We start from the raw sequence: 18,699 nt of genomic DNA on the forward strand, positions 1-18,699 counted from the left end.
TAAGCCACCTATCAGACACACACTGGCTTTCTGCTGAGGCTGCACCATGTGTGTGTGTATTCGCTGCCTGGTTCTGTGAAGCTGTCCTGACCTTACCTCATTTCTCCCCCATCCGACACACAGACCACGTCCCAACGGCTTGCGCTCGTGTTGATGCCCTGCGATCCCACGGCTACACCAGAGAAGCCCTACGATTGGCCGTCGCCATCATCAACACGCTCCGCCTCCAGCAGCAGAGACAGATGGACATCTACAAACACCAAAAGAAAGGTTTGACTATTAGAAGCTTTAGGGTGCCCTGTCTATTTTCCAGAGGGAGTACATTATTGCAGTCTATTAAATATTTGCTGTTTTTTTTCTTTGTACTTTTAGAGCTTCTCCAGAGAAATGTTACTTCCACCACCAACCTGGAAGGCTGGGTGGGTCATCCCTTAGATCCGATTGGTTGTCTTTTCATCACGCTCACAGAAACGTGCCGCATGGATGACGACAGCACTATGGACACTGGAGGTATTAACAAACAAAAATACAATTTGGTTTTTCTCATTTTACCTTAAAGTACTTCAGATCTTTCAAAGAACTGAAACAAATTTCAAGGATTTAAAAGCTTTCATACGTTATTTGTTTTTTACATAAATGGGACTGTTTTTTGCTTATTTTAAGTTTTATTATTATTATTATTATTATTTGCCGGCGTTATTCCATCGATATGTTGGGTTCAAAACACAAGTACTGCATTTAAAACACTCTGTACACCTAAATAATCACTGCTAACATTCGCTTCAGCTAATGCATGTTTACATCTTCAGTCTGCAAAGTTTAAGAAATTACTTGAAGAAGGTGTAATTCCTAGCATACTTCAGCCATTGTTATATATATTGCCATTATGCTGCCCTACACCGATATAATTACCCATAATCCTCATTTTCCCCTGCGCTGTCTGGTGTGTGTTTTCACTGCCGTTTCTGTTAACGTAAATAAAGTCCACTGATGCCTAGTGTCGCTCTTCTTCATTAATGATCGCAATTAAGTTTGGAGAGCATGTTAGACAGAGAGGTAAAAAATTGGCTCCCTTTACAATAATAAAAACCTGGGCCTTTTTAGCAATAATTAAATACTCTTACCCTGCAGCTTCTGTCTGTAACTGAAGTTGCAGGGATGTTTATAGAAGGCTTGTGATGGAGGAGAAATTATTTGACCAACTGTTGAGGAGGCAGCCACATGAACGAGCCGACTGAGTCTGGACCCACAGAATTTGGTGTGCTTGGAGACAGAGGACATTCAGCAGAGCCATTAGCTGGACGCTTCGTAGAGCTGACCAGCAAGACGCAACTTCCCCACTGCTGTTCTCGCTATCGTTTGTCGCCTGTGTAGCAGGACGGATTATTTACAGCTGCAAGTGAAGAGTGTTGTGGTTGACCATCTCCATAGAAACATCTCTGACTCAAACTGGACATGCTAGCTGGCAGGCAGCTAGCCTCCTTACATTCAAACGACAAAGCGATGTGTTTGCCTCGAAACCTATATTCTGACTCTGTGGTGAATACAAACCCAATGTAGTGGGGAAGGTGGAGACTGCCACTGCCTATCGCCCATGACAACAGTTACCATGGAGACCGAACACAGGCTGAAGAAGAAACATTGCTTACAAAAAGTCCTACTGATTTTGTAGGCAACTGCCCTTGCTGGTGGGAGATGAATAGATGCTGCTTTCCTCCCAGTGAACTTCTACATCTGGATTATTTTATATTGCTTTTATAGAAAAAATAGCAAAACACTTCTTGTTATTCACTTGCTAAAGTCCCTTCGAACACCACATGCAGCAGAGAATATTGTTTTCGAGTTTTTTTCATATGTACCTTGGTCTATAACATTGTAAAACATTCTAGCAAAAAGGTTTGCAACTCAGAAACATTACTTTTAGAAAGTAAGTTTGAGTCCTATATAAGCCTACAGTGGGCCAATAATAAAAGATACATAAAACTATCTGCTTTGTGCTTGACATGTATGATCTAAACTATAGCTAGCACCAGTTTGTTGATTTTTATAGAGGCAGGGTTGGAGAAGAGTAGCAATTTACTCAACATTTGTGTTTTGATGTTCAATAAAAGAAAAGTTAGCCCTAACATTTTACTTCCTCTGTCTCCATAGCAATTAAATCCATCATAGCTTAAAGTAAGGCTTAAGTCAGTAGGAGTTGACCCAAATATAATGCTGTGGATATTCTTTCCATCTAAACACAAAGCTCCACCCCAATGGTTCAAGGGAACATAAAAATAATGATTAAGGGGTACATTTTGATCTGGGTAATCCACTTTTACTAACGGCCGTAAGGCTGCGTGCAGCCATAAAGTAGTGGTGACTGAATGGGCTGGACTGCAGCGGCCTTCCCATTTACAACACAACCATGTGGTTGTTATGTGTGTGGTATGTATAGATTCTCTCCCTATTTGAATTTCTTGTCCTGCCCAGCGATATTTTATTTATTTATTTATTTTCCTTCTTTTTACCAATGGCCGTAACAATAGATCAGAATAGGGGTTGGGTTTTTTCATTGTCACAAAGCAATAGGGAACTATTGTCAAATCAGACAATGCTGACTGACCACTGGCACAGCCATCTGTGTCTGTCTTGCTCATGTTACTGATTGCATGGCTCTGTGCTGTGTTTGGAATATGAAGTCAGTGGTACATTGTTTAATTCTTAGCTATTTAGTTATGTTGTTATAACACATAGAGAACAGCTGGAAACATCTGTTAATATGGTGGGTGGACTTAGCCTCTGTGTCGTCCAATCAAAACACACGTCCCCCCACAGCCTTATCAAATCAACTATTGACTTGCTGGTTTGAAAGAAACAAATTGATTATACCAGAGGGGTAAAGTCAGTAAAATCTGTTTTCATTTTTTCCCTTCTGAGTTGGAGGGGGAAATACAAAGGCTCCCTACCCATATATCCCTGGAATAAACAGGACTTAGGGAGATCTGTTGCTCAGAGGGGATTTAAGCTGAATGATGGGGGCAGGGGGAGCAGGAGAGAACAAATCAACAGCTGAGGCTCTCTGGGCATCTGTTCTCACTTATACTTTGTACAGCAGTAGTGCCGGGTAAGCAGCCAATTCACAAAACAAGCTCAAATTAAGTTACAGACTTGTTTTATTCCTCATTTAATTAAAATATATAATTTTTTAAGCGATTAATACAGAACTCGAACACAGTTCAATTCAATTCAGTTTATTTATATAGTGCCAATTCACAACACATGTCGTATCAAGGCACTTCACAAAAGTCAGGTACATACATTCCAATTAATCCTAACCATTGAACAGTGCAGTCAGATTCAGTTATTTATTCAAATTGGATACAAAGTTTTTCTATCTAAGGAAACCCAGCAGATTGCATCCAGTCAGTGACTTGCAGCATTCCCTCCTCCTGGATGAGCATGTAGAGACAGTGGACAGTCACTGGCATTGACTTTGCAGCAATCCCTCATACTGAGCATGCATGTAGCGACAGTGGAGAGGAAAAACTCCCTTTTAACAGGAAGAAACCTCCAGCAGAACCAGGCTCAGTGTGAGCGGCCATCTGCCACGACCGACTGGAGGTTAGAGAGAACAGAGCAGAGATACAAAGAGAAGAAAGAAGCACTGATCCAGGAGTCCTTTCTATGGGAAGGAAAAGTAAATGTTAATGGATGTAGCTCCTTTAGTTGTTTCATCTAGAAAGAAAGAACAGATAAACTCTGAGCCAGTTTTCAAGGTTAGAATCTGAAAAAGAGCACATAGAGTTAGTCACAGTAAAGTTCAGTCAATTACTATGTCTAGGAGAGAGAAAGGGTTAAACACTGAAAGACAGGGCTATGTGGATCATCGGTAGAGGGTGAGCGTTAAGTTGTTGCCAGCAGAAGCTTGGACGATGCCCCTCTCCAGAAAGGTGTCACAGGTAGACACAGAGTCAGGCCAGGTGTAGCTTCTAGGAAGAGAAAAGAGAGAACAAAGTTAAAAGCTGAAATAACAGCAAATAATGCAAAATTGGAGAGTAGTGTGAGAATGTAGCGAAGAGGGTGAAAGTGGTTGTTATGTCCTCCAGCAGCCTAAGCCTATAGCAGCATAATTACAGAGATAGTTTCAGTTCAGATTATTTAGTTAAACGGCGCTTAATTACAACAATGTTGTCTCAAGGCATCTCACAAAGGGTCCCACTGATGGTCATTGTTATACTAAAAACCACAAGGATTGGGATACCTGTCTCTGTCAGACTGATTATAACCATTGGAAAAGAGAAGGGGTCATACAGGTAGCAGAAATGGAGGGTGTGTTTGCACCTCAACCATGACTGAGCCGGTTTAGGCTAAACCTGACTCCGTGACCTGACTTGACCTTAGGGGATGTAATATGCTACAAACATGTTTGAATTGGGCTGCACGGTGGCACAGTTGGTAGCACTGTTGCCTTGCAGCAAGAAGGTCCCGGGTTCGATTCCCGGCCCGGGGTCTTTCTGCATGGAGTTTGCATGTTCTCCCTGTGCATGCGTGGGTTCTCACCGGGTACTCCGGCTTCCTCCCACAGTCCAAAGACATGCCTGTTAGGTTAATTGGTCACTCTAAATTGACCTTAGGTGTATGAATGAGTGTGTGCATGGTTGTTTGTGTGTTGCCCTGCGATGGACTGGCGATCTGTCCAGGGTGTACCCTGCCTCTCGCCCATAGACTGCTGGAGATAGGCACCAGCTCCCCCGCGACCCACTATGGAATAAGCGGTAGAAAATGACTGACTGACTGACATGTTTGAATTCAGGAGGGCTTTGTGTGTGTTCCTCTGTCCCAGCAGTTCTTTTTCTATTGTTTGCATAGTAGTCTGAGTGACTGATTCAACTGAACCCCTAATAACTGGTTAGACGAATTGCCATTTCAGTTTTAGAGAGGTAAACTGAAGAACATTAAAATAAAACCGATGAACAGAAAACCTGAAGAATTGAAAATGTTTGAGTAGAACAAAAGCAGTGTGTGCTTCTAGTGTTGATATAAGTGTTTTTCTCTTTTTTTCCTGTTATTGATGTAAATGTTTGGACTTCATTGTGTTCTCTTCCTGTTTTCTCCAAGAAGGTGACCCCAGACCTCCAGTCTACCATCATGTGCCAGTGTGGGGCTGTCCAGATGGGGGCGAGTCCTACCTCACTCTGGCCTTAGAGGTGGCCCTGATGGGTATGGGCCAGCAGAGGATAATGCCAGAGGGACTGTATGCCCAGGATAAGGTAATTGCTTATGTATCCGTTAGCAGTAAAGGTACAATGCCTCCAAAAATTATTCATATCTCTTGAGCCTTACCACATTTTGTCAGATTTCCTCCACAAACTTCAATGCACTGTACATTGTAAATAAAGTTTTGAAAAGTGTTTATTTTCACCAAGTTAACACTTTGTAGAACAGTCTGGCTGAAACTTGAGCTTATTCTTCTTTATTAAATAGAAAAGATTTGGTATTTCAAAACACAACATCACTCTGCCACCAACGTATTTTACCGTGGGGGTAGGGTAATTTCCAGTGTTAGTTTTTGACCACATGTAGTTGGGCAAAAAGCTTAGTTTTGACTTTTTTACAGCGTGCTGGTCTATCACATAAAATACAAATAAACTACACAGAAGATTGTGGTCATAACATGACAAAATGTGAACAAGTTCTAATGAAATATAATTACCTTTGAACTTTGCCTTAAAGAGAACACATTGAGGTTTAAATGTTTTATTTCCTGGTTCATATTAGTTGTGTTTTATTAAAAAAATATATTCGCCGCATATTTAGAAAAACATTCTTTTTGAAGACAGTGTTTCCCTGATAGAAAATCACTATAATTTAACATCAGTTGGAAGTAAATGTCAGCCAAAAAAAGTATAGAAAAGGTCATGGCATTTTTTTTTTCTTGAAAAACAAGCAGAAAGTCGCAGCACTTAAGTTCTCAGTGCACCGGAATAAATCCAGGGAGCATTTCTTTGTGTAAATGGTAATCTGCTTCTGAGGGCTTAACGTGGCTGCTGTAGACCTTTCTTAATGTCACTGGAATTAGCAACAATATTAATGTTTTAGGCAAGAATTGCATTTAAAACCAATCACATGTTTGAAAGAACCCTGCTGTAGCTCTTTGTCTGGAATTAAACCACTTCTGTTACAAAATGTATGGAAAATACATGAAGGAGATGTATTAAAGTATCCCTGCTGGGTTTTTTAAATATCTCTAACTACTTGGCCTCACAAAAGTTTTCCTATCCCCTTTAAACTTTGTCACATTTCACAAAATTTCAACCACAAACCTCTCTGTATTTCACTGGGATTTTGCGAGATGAAGCAACACAAAGCTTGGCATGTTTGTGAAGTGGAAGGAAGATGATAAATGCTGTAAGTTTATTAGAGTATGTCTCTACCAGCTTGGAACATTTAGGGAATGGGATGTTTGCCCATTCATTTTTGCTCCATAATAGCTTAAATTCAGTCAGACTGGATGGATTCTAAGTGTCTGTGACCAATCAGTTTTCAAGTTTTGCCAGATATTCTCAATTTAATTCAAGTCTGTCCATTTTAACACATGAATATGCTCTGATCAAAACCATTCCACTACAAGTCTGGTTGTGTGTATACAGTAACTGGAGCGTAAATCTCTTGATAGTGTTGAGCTCATCTGACCAGAACACCTTCTTTCACAAGAAAACTTAATATGATGCAAATACTTATGCAAGGCTCTGTAAATGCTTCCGTAAAGACGTATTAAAACTTCAAAAATATATAACGTTGCCTTTAAATATATACAAGGTTAAAGTTGTATCTGACTGCTATGTGTCTAAGTATATTTTTTATTTTATGCTCTAGATTAATATGGCTAGAGTCTGTTTCCTAAGAGTTATTTTCCTGTTTTATCAGATAGGAGTTTGACTGTGTATTGCAGTTAGAACTGTTTGTCTCCTCACCTCTATTCAGGTGTGTCGTAATGAAGAGCAGATCGTTTCCAAACTGCAAGAGTTGGAGCTGGACGATCTCCTGGTTCAGACGCTTCGGAAGCAGGCCATACAGTTGCTGGAGGGTACATTCACCATGCTGCAGATATGTTTATGGACCAGATTATTGAAGACAGTAGAAACATGCCCTATTAATTTCTCTCCCTCTTGGTTTCAGCTGGTCCGTTTAGCGGCCTCGGAGAAATCATCCACAGAGAAAGTGTGCCCATGCACACCTTTGCCAAGTATGTCTTCTCGGCTCTGCTGCCACATGATGCAGACCTGGCTTATAAGGTGGCTCTCCGTGCCATGAGGTCAGATATTCTCTCAGTGCAACATAAAAGAAAAGACTGAAGTGTAGACATGGGCGGGTTAGGAGATTCTCACAGGTTGATAAATAAATATCAATTTTTCTCTGTTTTCACACAAAAACTTTAAACAAAAATGAATAACATGATATAGTTGTTTTTATTTAAATTTTAAAAGGCTACAAAAAGGCTGAAATAATAGAACATATTGATTCTTACAATTATAATATATATGTTTATTTATGGTTGTTTTGAGATATTGACAAACGCAAAGATTTAGAAAAAGAACGCCGCTAAATGTAAATATTTTGTTAGTGGTGGGACCAGTAATATTTACTAATGGCTAATTCCATCTCTTTCTTGTGAGTGACAAGCCTTCTTTTAGCCAGCTGACCAGCAGTGAGTAGCTACAGGTGGAGGAGGGGATGTGCCGTGGGAAAATTCTGACACTTTTTCTGGCATCTCATTAAACAAACTTTAAATCGTAGAATAACCATAATGAAAGATTTTTGCGCTTTTAGAACAAGCTTTTTATACCAGTAACCCACCCATCCCCCATCATTTAATATACTAATAACCTCTGCATTAATTGTCTTCTGTTTGTCCAAATTAAATCTCGTTCCTTATTTGTCTTCTAGGCTGCCGGTTCTGGAGTCGTCTGCAAGCTCTGGGGACGTGGGGCACCCTCATCACGGGATCTCCATTGTTCCTAGCAGATACCCACGCTGGTTCACTCTCGGCCACCTGGAGTCGCAGCAGTGTGAGCTGGCATCAACGATGCTCACTGCTGCTAAAGGTACGGTTTTGTCATTATACCAAGTATGCACTTAAAATCAGTATAAACAAAACCAGTTGAGAAAACCATGAAAATAAAGCGACGCCGAGATGAAAATCTGTGTATTTGAAGCACAACTGCAGGACATTTTGTCATGATAAAAAACATTTCCTTACGTTTAACCTTGTGCAATCTCAGTGAGACTTTTTTCATTATAAAAGGAATCAATTTAAACCAATCATCTATAGATGGGACATCTGTCTTTGAGCCATTTTCTTGTAATGGGTTTTCTGGCTGCAGTGATTAATGTTCCAAGCAGGTATTTTATTTTATTAATCATGTTTGACAAATGGGAGAAGCCATTAAAGGAGTTCCTTTCCATTAAAATGCTAATTTGCTTCTAATAATATAATAAATTCTTCATGAAGTTGTAGTTTTGGGCAAGAATATAATATATGAAATGTTTGGCTTCCTGTGGGCTTGAATTGTCCAGGAAAACTGTTCCTACATTGCCCAACATAATATTCGCCACTGTAAACCACAAGACTTTGTCCATTAATTCTCTGAAATGCAGCCTTCAGATTTCTTCCTACATTTGCGTGTAATGTTTGCAGTACTGACTGTATTAATTCAGCGGAGGCTCTTTTAGATTCTGGAAATTACCCTAACTCATATTTTTTGTATGATAAACACTTATGAACTATGCATAACATGATCTAAAAATGTCACTGGTTTTCAGACCACATTTTATTTTTTTACAGTGTCTGGAAAGAAAAAGTGCAACAAGTAGTTAAATCTTTATTAGCCACCCTCTTTTTGCGGTGAAGTTGTGATCACGTTCGCAACATTGCAGTATTTTTATTTCTTGATATAAACCACACTTGGTTAATATTTTTAATAATACTCTTAAGGGTACGTATGGTGAGATTCTTGTTACCAACATCACAATATATAACAAATGTTGTTTTTTGTTTTTTTTTTCCCCATCCTGCCCTGAAATATTACTGAAATATTTGAAATCTGAATCTTGGTTCTCTCCTTGGTTCTCCCAAGAGTGAACCAGTCATTAACTTCTCTTGACTCTCGCTTTTTCTTGTCCATAAGGGGACATGTTGAGATTGCGGACGGTGCTGGAGGCCATTCAGAAAAACATCCACTCGTCTTCCCTCATCTTCAAACTGGCCCAGGATGCGTTTAAGATAGCCACACCGGCAGACAGCCCACCAGATATAACCCTGCTCAATGTGGCGTTGGAGTTAGGGTTGCAGGTATTGTGTGTGTGTGTGTGTGTGTGAGAGAGTTAGCATCGTCGACGAGAAGAAACCACATAATGAAGGATCTTAGGTTCTACAGAGCAAAACACAACAGATTATCATCTTGCTGCTTCTTTCTTCTGGTATTGAGTGTTTTAAAATGTGCTCACAGATCAGTCACAATTTAAATAAGTAAAGCTAATTTATTTAGCATTTTTCACACATAAAAATCCCAAAGTGCTTCACGGCAAAGAAAACATAAAATAATTAAAATATCATATAAACCAATGAAAAATAAAATGCAGGAAACAGTAAAGTTAAATGTTGAACTAAGAGACATTTAGTTGTTTTCCCCAAAGTGTCACATAAGCAGCTGTGACTGTAGGCGAGGGCTGGACCATTGGCTGAACAAAATTATACTATATATTTAATAATAACCTGTAAATAACATGTTAAAAAGTGACACACTTTAGTGATGATTAAAACTTTAAAAAAATTAAATGTACACTTTGGAACACATCAAGTGGAAAAAATATCCTGTTGGATTTCCACACTGATACGGAGTGAGTAATGTGTTAGGGACAAAAAGTATGCCACGTCATTTCATGAAAAAGAAAATGATCAGTTCACAGATGGCCTATTTCAAACTTGCCAATTTAAACTGAAAAACTGATGCAGCAGACTGGTCCAATTTGCTGAAATGTCATTGCAACTCAAAATGGTCCTCAGTATGATCCCCACGTGCTTGTATGCATGCCTGACAATGTCGAGACATGTTCCTTATGAGATGAAGGATGGTGTCCTGCGGTATCTCCTCCCAGGTCCTGACCAGGGCATCACTGAGCTCCTGAACAGTCTGAGATGCAACCTGGTGGCATTGGATGGACCTAAACATGATGTCCCAGAGAGGTTTCATTGGATTTAGGTCAGGGGAGAGTGGATGCCAGTCAATGGTATCAATTGCTTCATCCTCCAGAAACTGCCTGCATCCTCTTGCCAGATGAGGCCGGGCATTATCATGCACCAGGAGGGTGCCCTGGGACACTGCACCAGCAAAGGGTTTAGCAATGGACCTAAAGATTTTATATCGATACTTAATGGCAGTCACGGTGCCATCGTTTATCCTGTACAGGTCTGTATTGTCCCTCTATGGATATGCCTCCCCAGACCAACACTGACCCACCACCAAACAGATTATGTTGAACAATCATAATTGACCACAGCTTTACCAGACCCTTTCACATCTGTCACATCAGCTCAGAGTGAACCTGCTCTCATCTGTGAAAAGAACAGGGCGCCAGTGCCCAACAAACCTTCAGGCGATTGCACATATAGATGTGCCATCCTGGGGGAGTTGGACTACCTGTGTAACCTCTGTAGGGTCCAGGTATCTCCTCATCCTACCAGTAGTGACAGTGACCCTGATCAAATGCAAAACTACTGAAAAGCAGTAAAAAAGAAAAAAAAAAAAAAAAAAGAGAAGGGGAAAAAATGTCTTTGACCTCCACTTGTAAAACCATTCCTGTTTTGGAGGTCGTCTTCTTGTTGCGTTTTTAGTGGCCCTGTTGTTAATTTCATTAACACCAAAACAGCCGACACTGATTTGACAACCCTACTTTGTCTCCTTCATTGTATTGTAATTTATACCTCGAATTCAAACATTTAAAATTAAGAACAAAGGTTTTAAATGTGGATTTAGAAAATGGTTTCCCTCCAAACCATATTTAATGCAATATAAAATGGTGTGAACAACATGAAGACGGGTCAAATGGATTCAATGACAAAATAGTTCTTAAAACAAATTAGCATCAGCTAAATTTCAGAGATTTCGGAATTTCCGTGGCACAAAGTAAGGATCGTAAAAGCTCCTGTTCCTGTGTGTCTACAGGTGATGAGAATGACACTGTCCACTTTGAACTGGAGAAGGAGAGAGATGGTCCGCTGGCTGGTAACCTGCGCCACAGAAGTCGGTATGTTCCACCTTCTTTTTTTTTTTGTTTTTGGCAAAGCAGAGACATAAAGCAAGTAATTACAGTCCTTGTGGTCTGTTTGGATTTTCAGCTTTAAGGCTGACTGGACTTGAATAAAAAGATAATAATCAAACATATGCTTGGTTCACCAGGGATAAACAGCAGTTTTCCACAAGGTATTTAATGTTTTGATGATGGTGCAGGAAAGAGCTTTTAGTCTGTTGGTGGAAGAAAAAAATGTATGCAGAGAAAATGCCAGATGTGCAATAAAAAGGTTAGGGTGAAGATAATATAAAGAAACAAGACTGAAGCAATGCAGATTATTACATTCTTTTTTTCAGTCTTTGTTATTCTACGTTGTCATGACATTGTTTTCACTGTTTGGATGAAACAAAGCCGGAAGCTTTACCAAAGATGACTTCCTTTTGAAAGTAACCATTGAAGTTGAGTTTTGTGTGTAGTAACCAGGGCTCAGCTTGTTCGCCCTGCCCAGCAACTAGTTTCAAGGTTCAGTTTAAATTGTGTAAAACTTGAATTCTTATGTTCATACTTGCCTACTTGAATATTCAGTCCTCCTGTAATGAACTAGGTTGTACTCATTTGATTTAAAAAAAGATAAGAAAATGGAACATAAAAAAAGCAAACTCCTTGATTTTTAACATTTCAACCATCAATATTTTGACTTACTGATTGAACGCACACCCGTTCCAAAATAAAAGAAATGGTAATTTAACTACCTGTTGGGTTTCTTGACGACTTCAAATTCAGGTTAAACTGGATCTATGGTGTTTGAACTATGTCTAAAATACCAAGCATAGCATTTAAGCTGTTAATATTTTTAACTTTACAAACCAAATAAAGGCACCAAAATAGACAAACTATGCATTCCTAACTTGCCAAGATTTTGATATATGTTTTGGTTAGCTACTATTCAACTGGTTGAATGGTAATATTTTGCACTCAAATGGCTACAATGTTATAAAAACTGCTGGAACAAAATCTAAAAATTTGAGCCTGGAAAAGGTATGGAATGTAGTGAAGGAAAATGCATAAAGCCTTAATTAATTTCCTTATTGACAGTCTTGCAGTTAACATATTTAAAGCCTGTCCATTTTAAAGACATGTGGTTAAAATGTATTAAACTTTAAAATGCATATTCTACACATTGGACTTAAGTTGACCAAGAATTATGGAAATGTTGTGTGTGTGAAAGTAAAGTAGATTAATTCCTGTTGCTAAGAGCAGCATCTCTAAACAGATGCATGTGCAGTAGATAAGCAGGTAAGATGGCAAAGGCTTTCATTTGGACATGTTTGTGTGTAAGGCTGGTAGTATTTAGTCTTTGGGATTCTACATAACTAGAGGATCCCACAAAGTGATGATTAAGTCATCATGACTGTTTTCTTCCATTCCTTTAGGAGTCTTTGAAAAACTAGCAATGCACTGAATATCCCATCCCATCTGTCTCCCCCATCAGGTCTGCGGGCATTAGTGAGCATCTTGCAGAGCTGGTACACTCTGTTCACACCGACAGAGGCCACCAGCATTGTGGCAGCCACTGTCATGTCCCATAACACCATTCTGCGCCTCAGCCTCGACTACCCGCAGCGGGAGGAGCTGGCCAGTTGTGCGAGGACGCTGGCTCTGCAGTGCGCCATGAAAGACCCTCAGAACTGCGCCCTGTCGGCTCTGACGCTCTGCGAAAAGGACCACATTGCTTTCGAGACGGCTTACCAGATCGTGATCGACGCCGCGTCTACAGGCATGACGTACTCGCAACTGTTTACCATCGCGCGGTACATGGAGCACAGAGGCTATCCACTTCGGTCATTCAAGTTGGCGTCTCTGGCCATGACCCACCTTAACCTGGCCTACAACCAGGACACACACCCCGCTATTAACGACGTGCTCTGGGCCTGTGCACTCAGCCACTCCCTGGGGAAAAATGAACTTGCAGCCATCATCCCCCTGGTGGTAAAGAGTGTGCACTGTGCCACGGTGCTGTCTGACATCTTGCGGCGGTGCACCATGACGGCACCGGGTCTCGCTGGCATTCCCGGACGAAGGAACTCTGGAAAGCTCATGTCAACGGACAAGGCGCCGCTGCGACAGCTCCTGGACGCCACTATCTCGGCATACATCAACACCACACACTCTCGACTGACCCACATCAGTCCGCGGCACTATGGGGAGTTCATAGAGTTCCTCAGCAAAGCACGGGAGACTTTCCTTTTGGCGCAGGACGGCCACATTCAGTTCGCCCAGTTCATAGACAACCTGAAACAGATCTACAAGGGTAAAAAGAAACTGATGATGTTGGTCAGGGAGCGCTTTGGCTGACCTTAAACCTGCCTCAGAGATCTTCTTCTTGAGATGTAGTTAAACTTATTTGTTTATTTAAGGGTTTTTTGGGGGATTTTTACTTTATGTTGAGCCATTTCTTGACCAAGTCTTGAGGTTTTGTTCTGTTTTGTTTCTTGAATGTGAACCAAAAAGTGTTCGCTATACTTACTCTACATAACAGTTATTGCAAAAGAGAGGACCTAAAGTGTCACAGAAGTAACAAGACATTAGATTCATCTAGTAAATATTTGAAATACTCAGAAAATCTAAAGAATGTGATTATAAAAGCAAAAGAAATGTTTGCCTCCTGGTGGCTTACAACCTTGTTGGATTGGGTGTGTCCTCTTAGTTGAGGTTAAGAAGAATTGGCTTTCAATGTGAAGGGAACTTTGCAGCAGTTGAAAACACACACGGTTACTGTCATACCTCGACTGTCAGCTTTAACTTCTCTGGTATAAATAGCCTCTTGTTATATTCAGGGCTTCTCAGAGGAGACAGGACGGACAGAACTACCTTTGTGGTTTCTCTGATTAAAAAAAAAAAAAACTCAGTAGTTGAACATTTAATTACCTTCACCTGCTGCACGGTGAGGATTACGCTTTACAGAGTGCATGTTTTGAGGGTGACGTCCTGGCTGCTTTAGTTCAAAGTTTAGCCTTCATGTGTACATCAGTATATTCTTGTATACAGTGTATCCTTCATGTCATCCTGTAAATGACAAAAATGCCATGTTTGATGGGGTAAATGTGTTCCTCATGTTCAGAGATGCCACTCTTACTGCTACTCAGCTATTTGTGGCCAAAATCTTGAATAGTGTGAAATGTCACAGCTAAGTTCAACATTTAGTTAACAAGATAATTCAGGTATCTCCTTCAGTTTCATCACTTGGTGGCATTAAGCTGGTGGTCTTAAACTTTGAAAACAATTTGGACCTCGTTGTTGGTTGTGAATCCCTTTTCCATCACAAGAACATTTACTAAAACCGATAATTTATTCCACTTGTCCTTGCTTAGCGTATTCTGAAATTCTACTAGCTATCAAACAAAGAGCCGTTGTTAGTACAGTGGAATAACAGTGAAACTATATACCTCCTTTAGGCTAAAACTAATTACAACACACGTCTTTGCATCCATTAAATGCGAGCCACTTAGAATCCATGACACTTGGCACCAGATGACACACACACACCTACAGGGGTTGGACAATGAAACTGAAACACCTGGTTTTAGACCACAATAATTTATTAGTATGGTGTAGGGCCTCCTTTTGCAGCCAATACAGCGTCAATTTGTCTTGGGAATGACATATACAAGTCCTGCACAGTGGTCAGAGGGATTTTAAGCCATTCTTCTTGCAGGATAGTAGCCAGGTCACTACGTGATACTGGTGGAGGAAAACGTTTCCTGACTCGCTCCTCCAAAACACCCCAAAGTGGCTCAATAATATTTAGATCTGGTGACTGTGCAGGCCATGGGAGATGTTCAACTTCACTTTCATGTTCATCAAACCAATCTTTCACCAGTCTTGCTGTGTGTATTGGTGCATTGTCATCCTGATACACGGCACCACCTTCAGGATACAATGTTTGAACCATTGGATGCACATGGTCCTCAAGAATGGTTCGGTAGTCCTTGGCAGTGATGTGCCCATCTAGCACAAGTATTGGGCCAAGGGAATGCCATGTTATGGCAGCCCAAACCATCACTGATCCACCTCCATGCTTCACTCTGGGCATGCAACAGTCTGGGTGGTACGCTTCTTTGGGACTTCTCCACACCGTAACTCTCCCGGATGTGGGGAAAACAGTAAAGGTGGACTCATCAGAGAACAATACATGTTTCACATTGTCCACAGCCCAAGATTTGCGCTCCTTGCACCATTGAAACCGACGTTTGGCATTGGCATGAGTGACCAAAGGTTTGGCTATAGCAGCCCGACCGTGTATATTAACCCTGTGGAGCTCCCGACGGACAGTTCTGGTGGAAACAGGAGAGTTGAGGTGCACATTTAATTCTGCCGTGATTTGGGCAGCCGTGGTTTTATGTTTTTTGGATACAATCCGCGTTAGCACCCGAACATCCCTTTCAGACAGCTTCCTCTTGCGTCCACAGTTAATCCTGTTGGATGTGGTTGGTCCTTCTTGGTGGTATGCTGACATTACCCTGGATACCGTGGCTCTTGATACATCACAAAGACTTGCTGTCTTGGTCACAGATGCGCCAGCAAGACGTGCACCAACAATTTGTCCTCTTTTGAACTCTGGTATGTCACCCATAATGTTGTGTGCATTTCAATATTTTGAGCAAAACTGTGCTCTTACCCTGCTAATTGAAACTTCACACTCTGCTCTTACTGGTGCAATGTGCAATCAATGAAGACTGGCTACCAGGCTGGTCCAATTTTGCCACGAAACCTCCCACACTAAAATGACAGGTGTTTCATTGTCCAACCCCTGTATATTCATACTATGTTTAGCTCAGTTGAACCACATCATTCCCCGAAGAAATACAGTTTTCACTACAGCTTCAAAAGGGGCAATAATGTGGCTATTTGTACACTGTACAGAGAAAAAGAAATAAAAGTCTATGCAGTTTTGTGTTCTCTTGTTCCTGAGAAATAAATTATCCAAATGGAGAAAACGTCAGAATCTCCAAACACTCTATTTCTTAAAAATAAGTGTCATTGTTTTTCTTTTCATTCATCTGGCTAGTTGTTTTCTTTTATATGCTGTGTTTAGCGACACTCTCTGAGGGCTAGTTGTATTGTTGCTGCCTTAGCTCACAGGCAGCATAGTCACATAAATCCCGGGGAGGTATTAGGCTTGAAAGTGTCTGTTTGATGCTAATAGTAGCGTTTAGCCAAATCCTGTACCTACAGTTAGCCCTCCTAAATTAACCACCAATATTAATCTTTAGCTAGTTGACAAAATGAAACTTTTCTGTGTTTTTCAAGTATTTAATGTTTAGTTACAATGAAACTACACCTCTTAAATCTGTGTTCTTATAAAAGTGTCTTCGATTAATGCTAGTGGTGATGCTGAGCAAAATTCTCTACTTCCAAACTGGCCTTTAGTTTTCCAGCCAAAATGAATCATTGCTAGTTAATACAACTGAGAGTTAAGTGTTTTTTGTTGTTGTTTTTTTTAAAGTTGTGTTGATAAAGAAGCATGTAGGCCAGAAAACATCTTTCAGTAAATGCTATGATTGCTTCGTCTCATTTGGATAATCTTTTTGGAAACAATTTGCATATTTTTGCTAAGCTTACGTTAGCTAAAACACCTTTGTGATACATCAGTGTTGGAACTTATTTTTTAAAAAGTGACCCAAAAAAACCATAAATGTGCAAAATTATTAACTTTTTCGGAGATGGCCAAGTTAGTATTAGTATGTAAAAAAAGTTTTCCTTACAACTTTTTTTTGGCATATTTTACATCTTCAAAATAGCCCAAAACGTCAGTAATAACAGAAGTCTGTGAAACAGGGAAAAACCTTACTTTCTGAAATTATTTGGACTAAAGCTAAATAAAGCCCAGTTTCTTGTTCTTGTGATAGAAAACGCTGTGAAGCTTCCTGTGAATGCTACTGGCGCTTATCGTTCTTTACTGTGAAGAAGAGGGACATTTTTCTAATGGTTTCAGAGATACACAGTGAACCCTACAAAAATTACTATATATTGTCATAACTTGATAGGTTCATTGTATTTCAGACCACACGCCTTGGCACAGGAGGTTACCTTCTCCTAAATGAGGGGCGATGATGTTCTGTTGTCCAACCCAGTGGCAAAATGTCATTTTCAGCGGCAGTCCAACAAGAGCTCGAGTCTTCAGCTGATCAGACTAAATGTACAAGCACTTCACACAGATACCTCTTCAGTACGTTCCTGCCTGCTTCAGCATTTATTTATTGATTGTTTTGTAACTTTTTTTTATCACTGAGTTTGAAATGGCAAACACACAGAATCAGAACCAGTCTGTATTTAGAAAAAATAAAATAAAAAAGGTTCTGGGACAGAAGGACATTTTCCTGTCTGCTTTGACATTCCATGAGAGCTACTTACACGTACTACCCAGGTAGTCGGTCATAATTGCGCTTTTTAGATCAGGAGAAATGCAGATAGACGAATGGAAAACTGAGGAAAAAGAGGGGAAAAAAGGCTAAACTCAGGTCTCAGGGACATCACTTAAAGAAACAAAACAAAAAAATAGTAGCATTAAGCATTTAAGATATTGTAAATAATAAAGTGTCAATTGAGAAAATTGTAAAGTTATAATAATTTATAATAAGTATGTTATGTGTTTGTTTTTCTTTGTTTTTCGGCGGGGTGTACTTGAATTGTTTTGAATGGGGAAATTTGACTCCGTTTGTTTTTTCTTTTCTTTGTAAGAGCAAAGACTTCAAGGCATTTCTCAGGTGCTCCTATGTACATTTGTTTGGTTTTTGTTTTGCTAAAAAATTATGTATCATTTTTAATCAGCTTGCATGACAAAGAATAATCTGTTTTCCAAATAGAAAGCAAGTTTTTCAGAGTTAGAGTTGAGAAAAGTGATGGAGGCATACATTTGTAAACTGATATGTACTAAACCTGACTATGCAGAACCACTTTGAGGGTCTTGTCCTGGATAGAAATTTGTAGAAGCAAGGAGAATGAGACCCCGTGGGCCGAACCACTATCAGAAAGTAGGAGTACGGAAAAGAGATGAGGAAGCGGGCTTGTAGTGGGTCATTGCGCAATCACCGGCCTGCATCTGCTGCAACTTTCTAAGGAGGCGGACATGAACCAATAGAAAATGCCTTTCTGACCGATCAATGTACAAAGTTTCTTTTTTGTGTCTTTGTTTTCTTTATTTCTGTCCTTTTTAATATCAGGACCCAAGCCTTTGGTGTCTTCTTGCGTGGTTACTCTGCAGTGAGACAGAATAACACAAACGTTTGTGTCAGCAACAGTCCCTGATGGCCTGTTCATTCATAACACCATTTTTTAAATTACCTTCTCTCCTCAGAGTTAACATTTCTATATTATTACCACTGATTATTATTTGTTTCTGTTCCCAGTCGGACGTATCTTCTA

The 18,699-nt window shown here is 40.1% G+C and overlaps 1 protein-coding gene across 2 annotated transcripts in view; it reads left to right on the top strand.

The window, feature by feature from the left end:
- The window catches only part of zswim5 (zinc finger, SWIM-type containing 5), a 65,867-nt gene extending 51,498 nt beyond the window's left edge, over positions 1-14,369 (top strand). Inside the window, exons 8-16 of one of the 2 annotated variants that reach the window (XM_047368208.1) lie at positions 124-270; positions 373-510; positions 5,101-5,252; positions 6,967-7,069; positions 7,162-7,297; positions 7,930-8,087; positions 9,171-9,334; positions 11,208-11,289; positions 12,767-14,369. In XM_047368208.1, the coding sequence (XP_047224164.1) occupies positions 124-270; positions 373-510; positions 5,101-5,252; positions 6,967-7,069; positions 7,162-7,297; positions 7,930-8,087; positions 9,171-9,334; positions 11,208-11,289; positions 12,767-13,629 (1,943 nt within the window). In that variant the 3' untranslated portion in view covers positions 13,630-14,369. The remainder of the gene's footprint in view (positions 1-123; positions 271-372; positions 511-5,100; positions 5,253-6,966; positions 7,070-7,161; positions 7,298-7,929; positions 8,088-9,170; positions 9,335-11,207; positions 11,290-12,766) is intronic. The other variant, XM_047368209.1, reaches the window with a different exon arrangement.
- The last annotated feature ends 4,330 nt before the right edge of the window (positions 14,370-18,699 follow it).

This window comes from Girardinichthys multiradiatus, chromosome 6 (assembly GCF_021462225.1).
Source record: "Girardinichthys multiradiatus isolate DD_20200921_A chromosome 6, DD_fGirMul_XY1, whole genome shotgun sequence".
NCBI classification, from domain to species: domain Eukaryota; kingdom Metazoa; phylum Chordata; class Actinopteri; order Cyprinodontiformes; family Goodeidae; genus Girardinichthys; species Girardinichthys multiradiatus.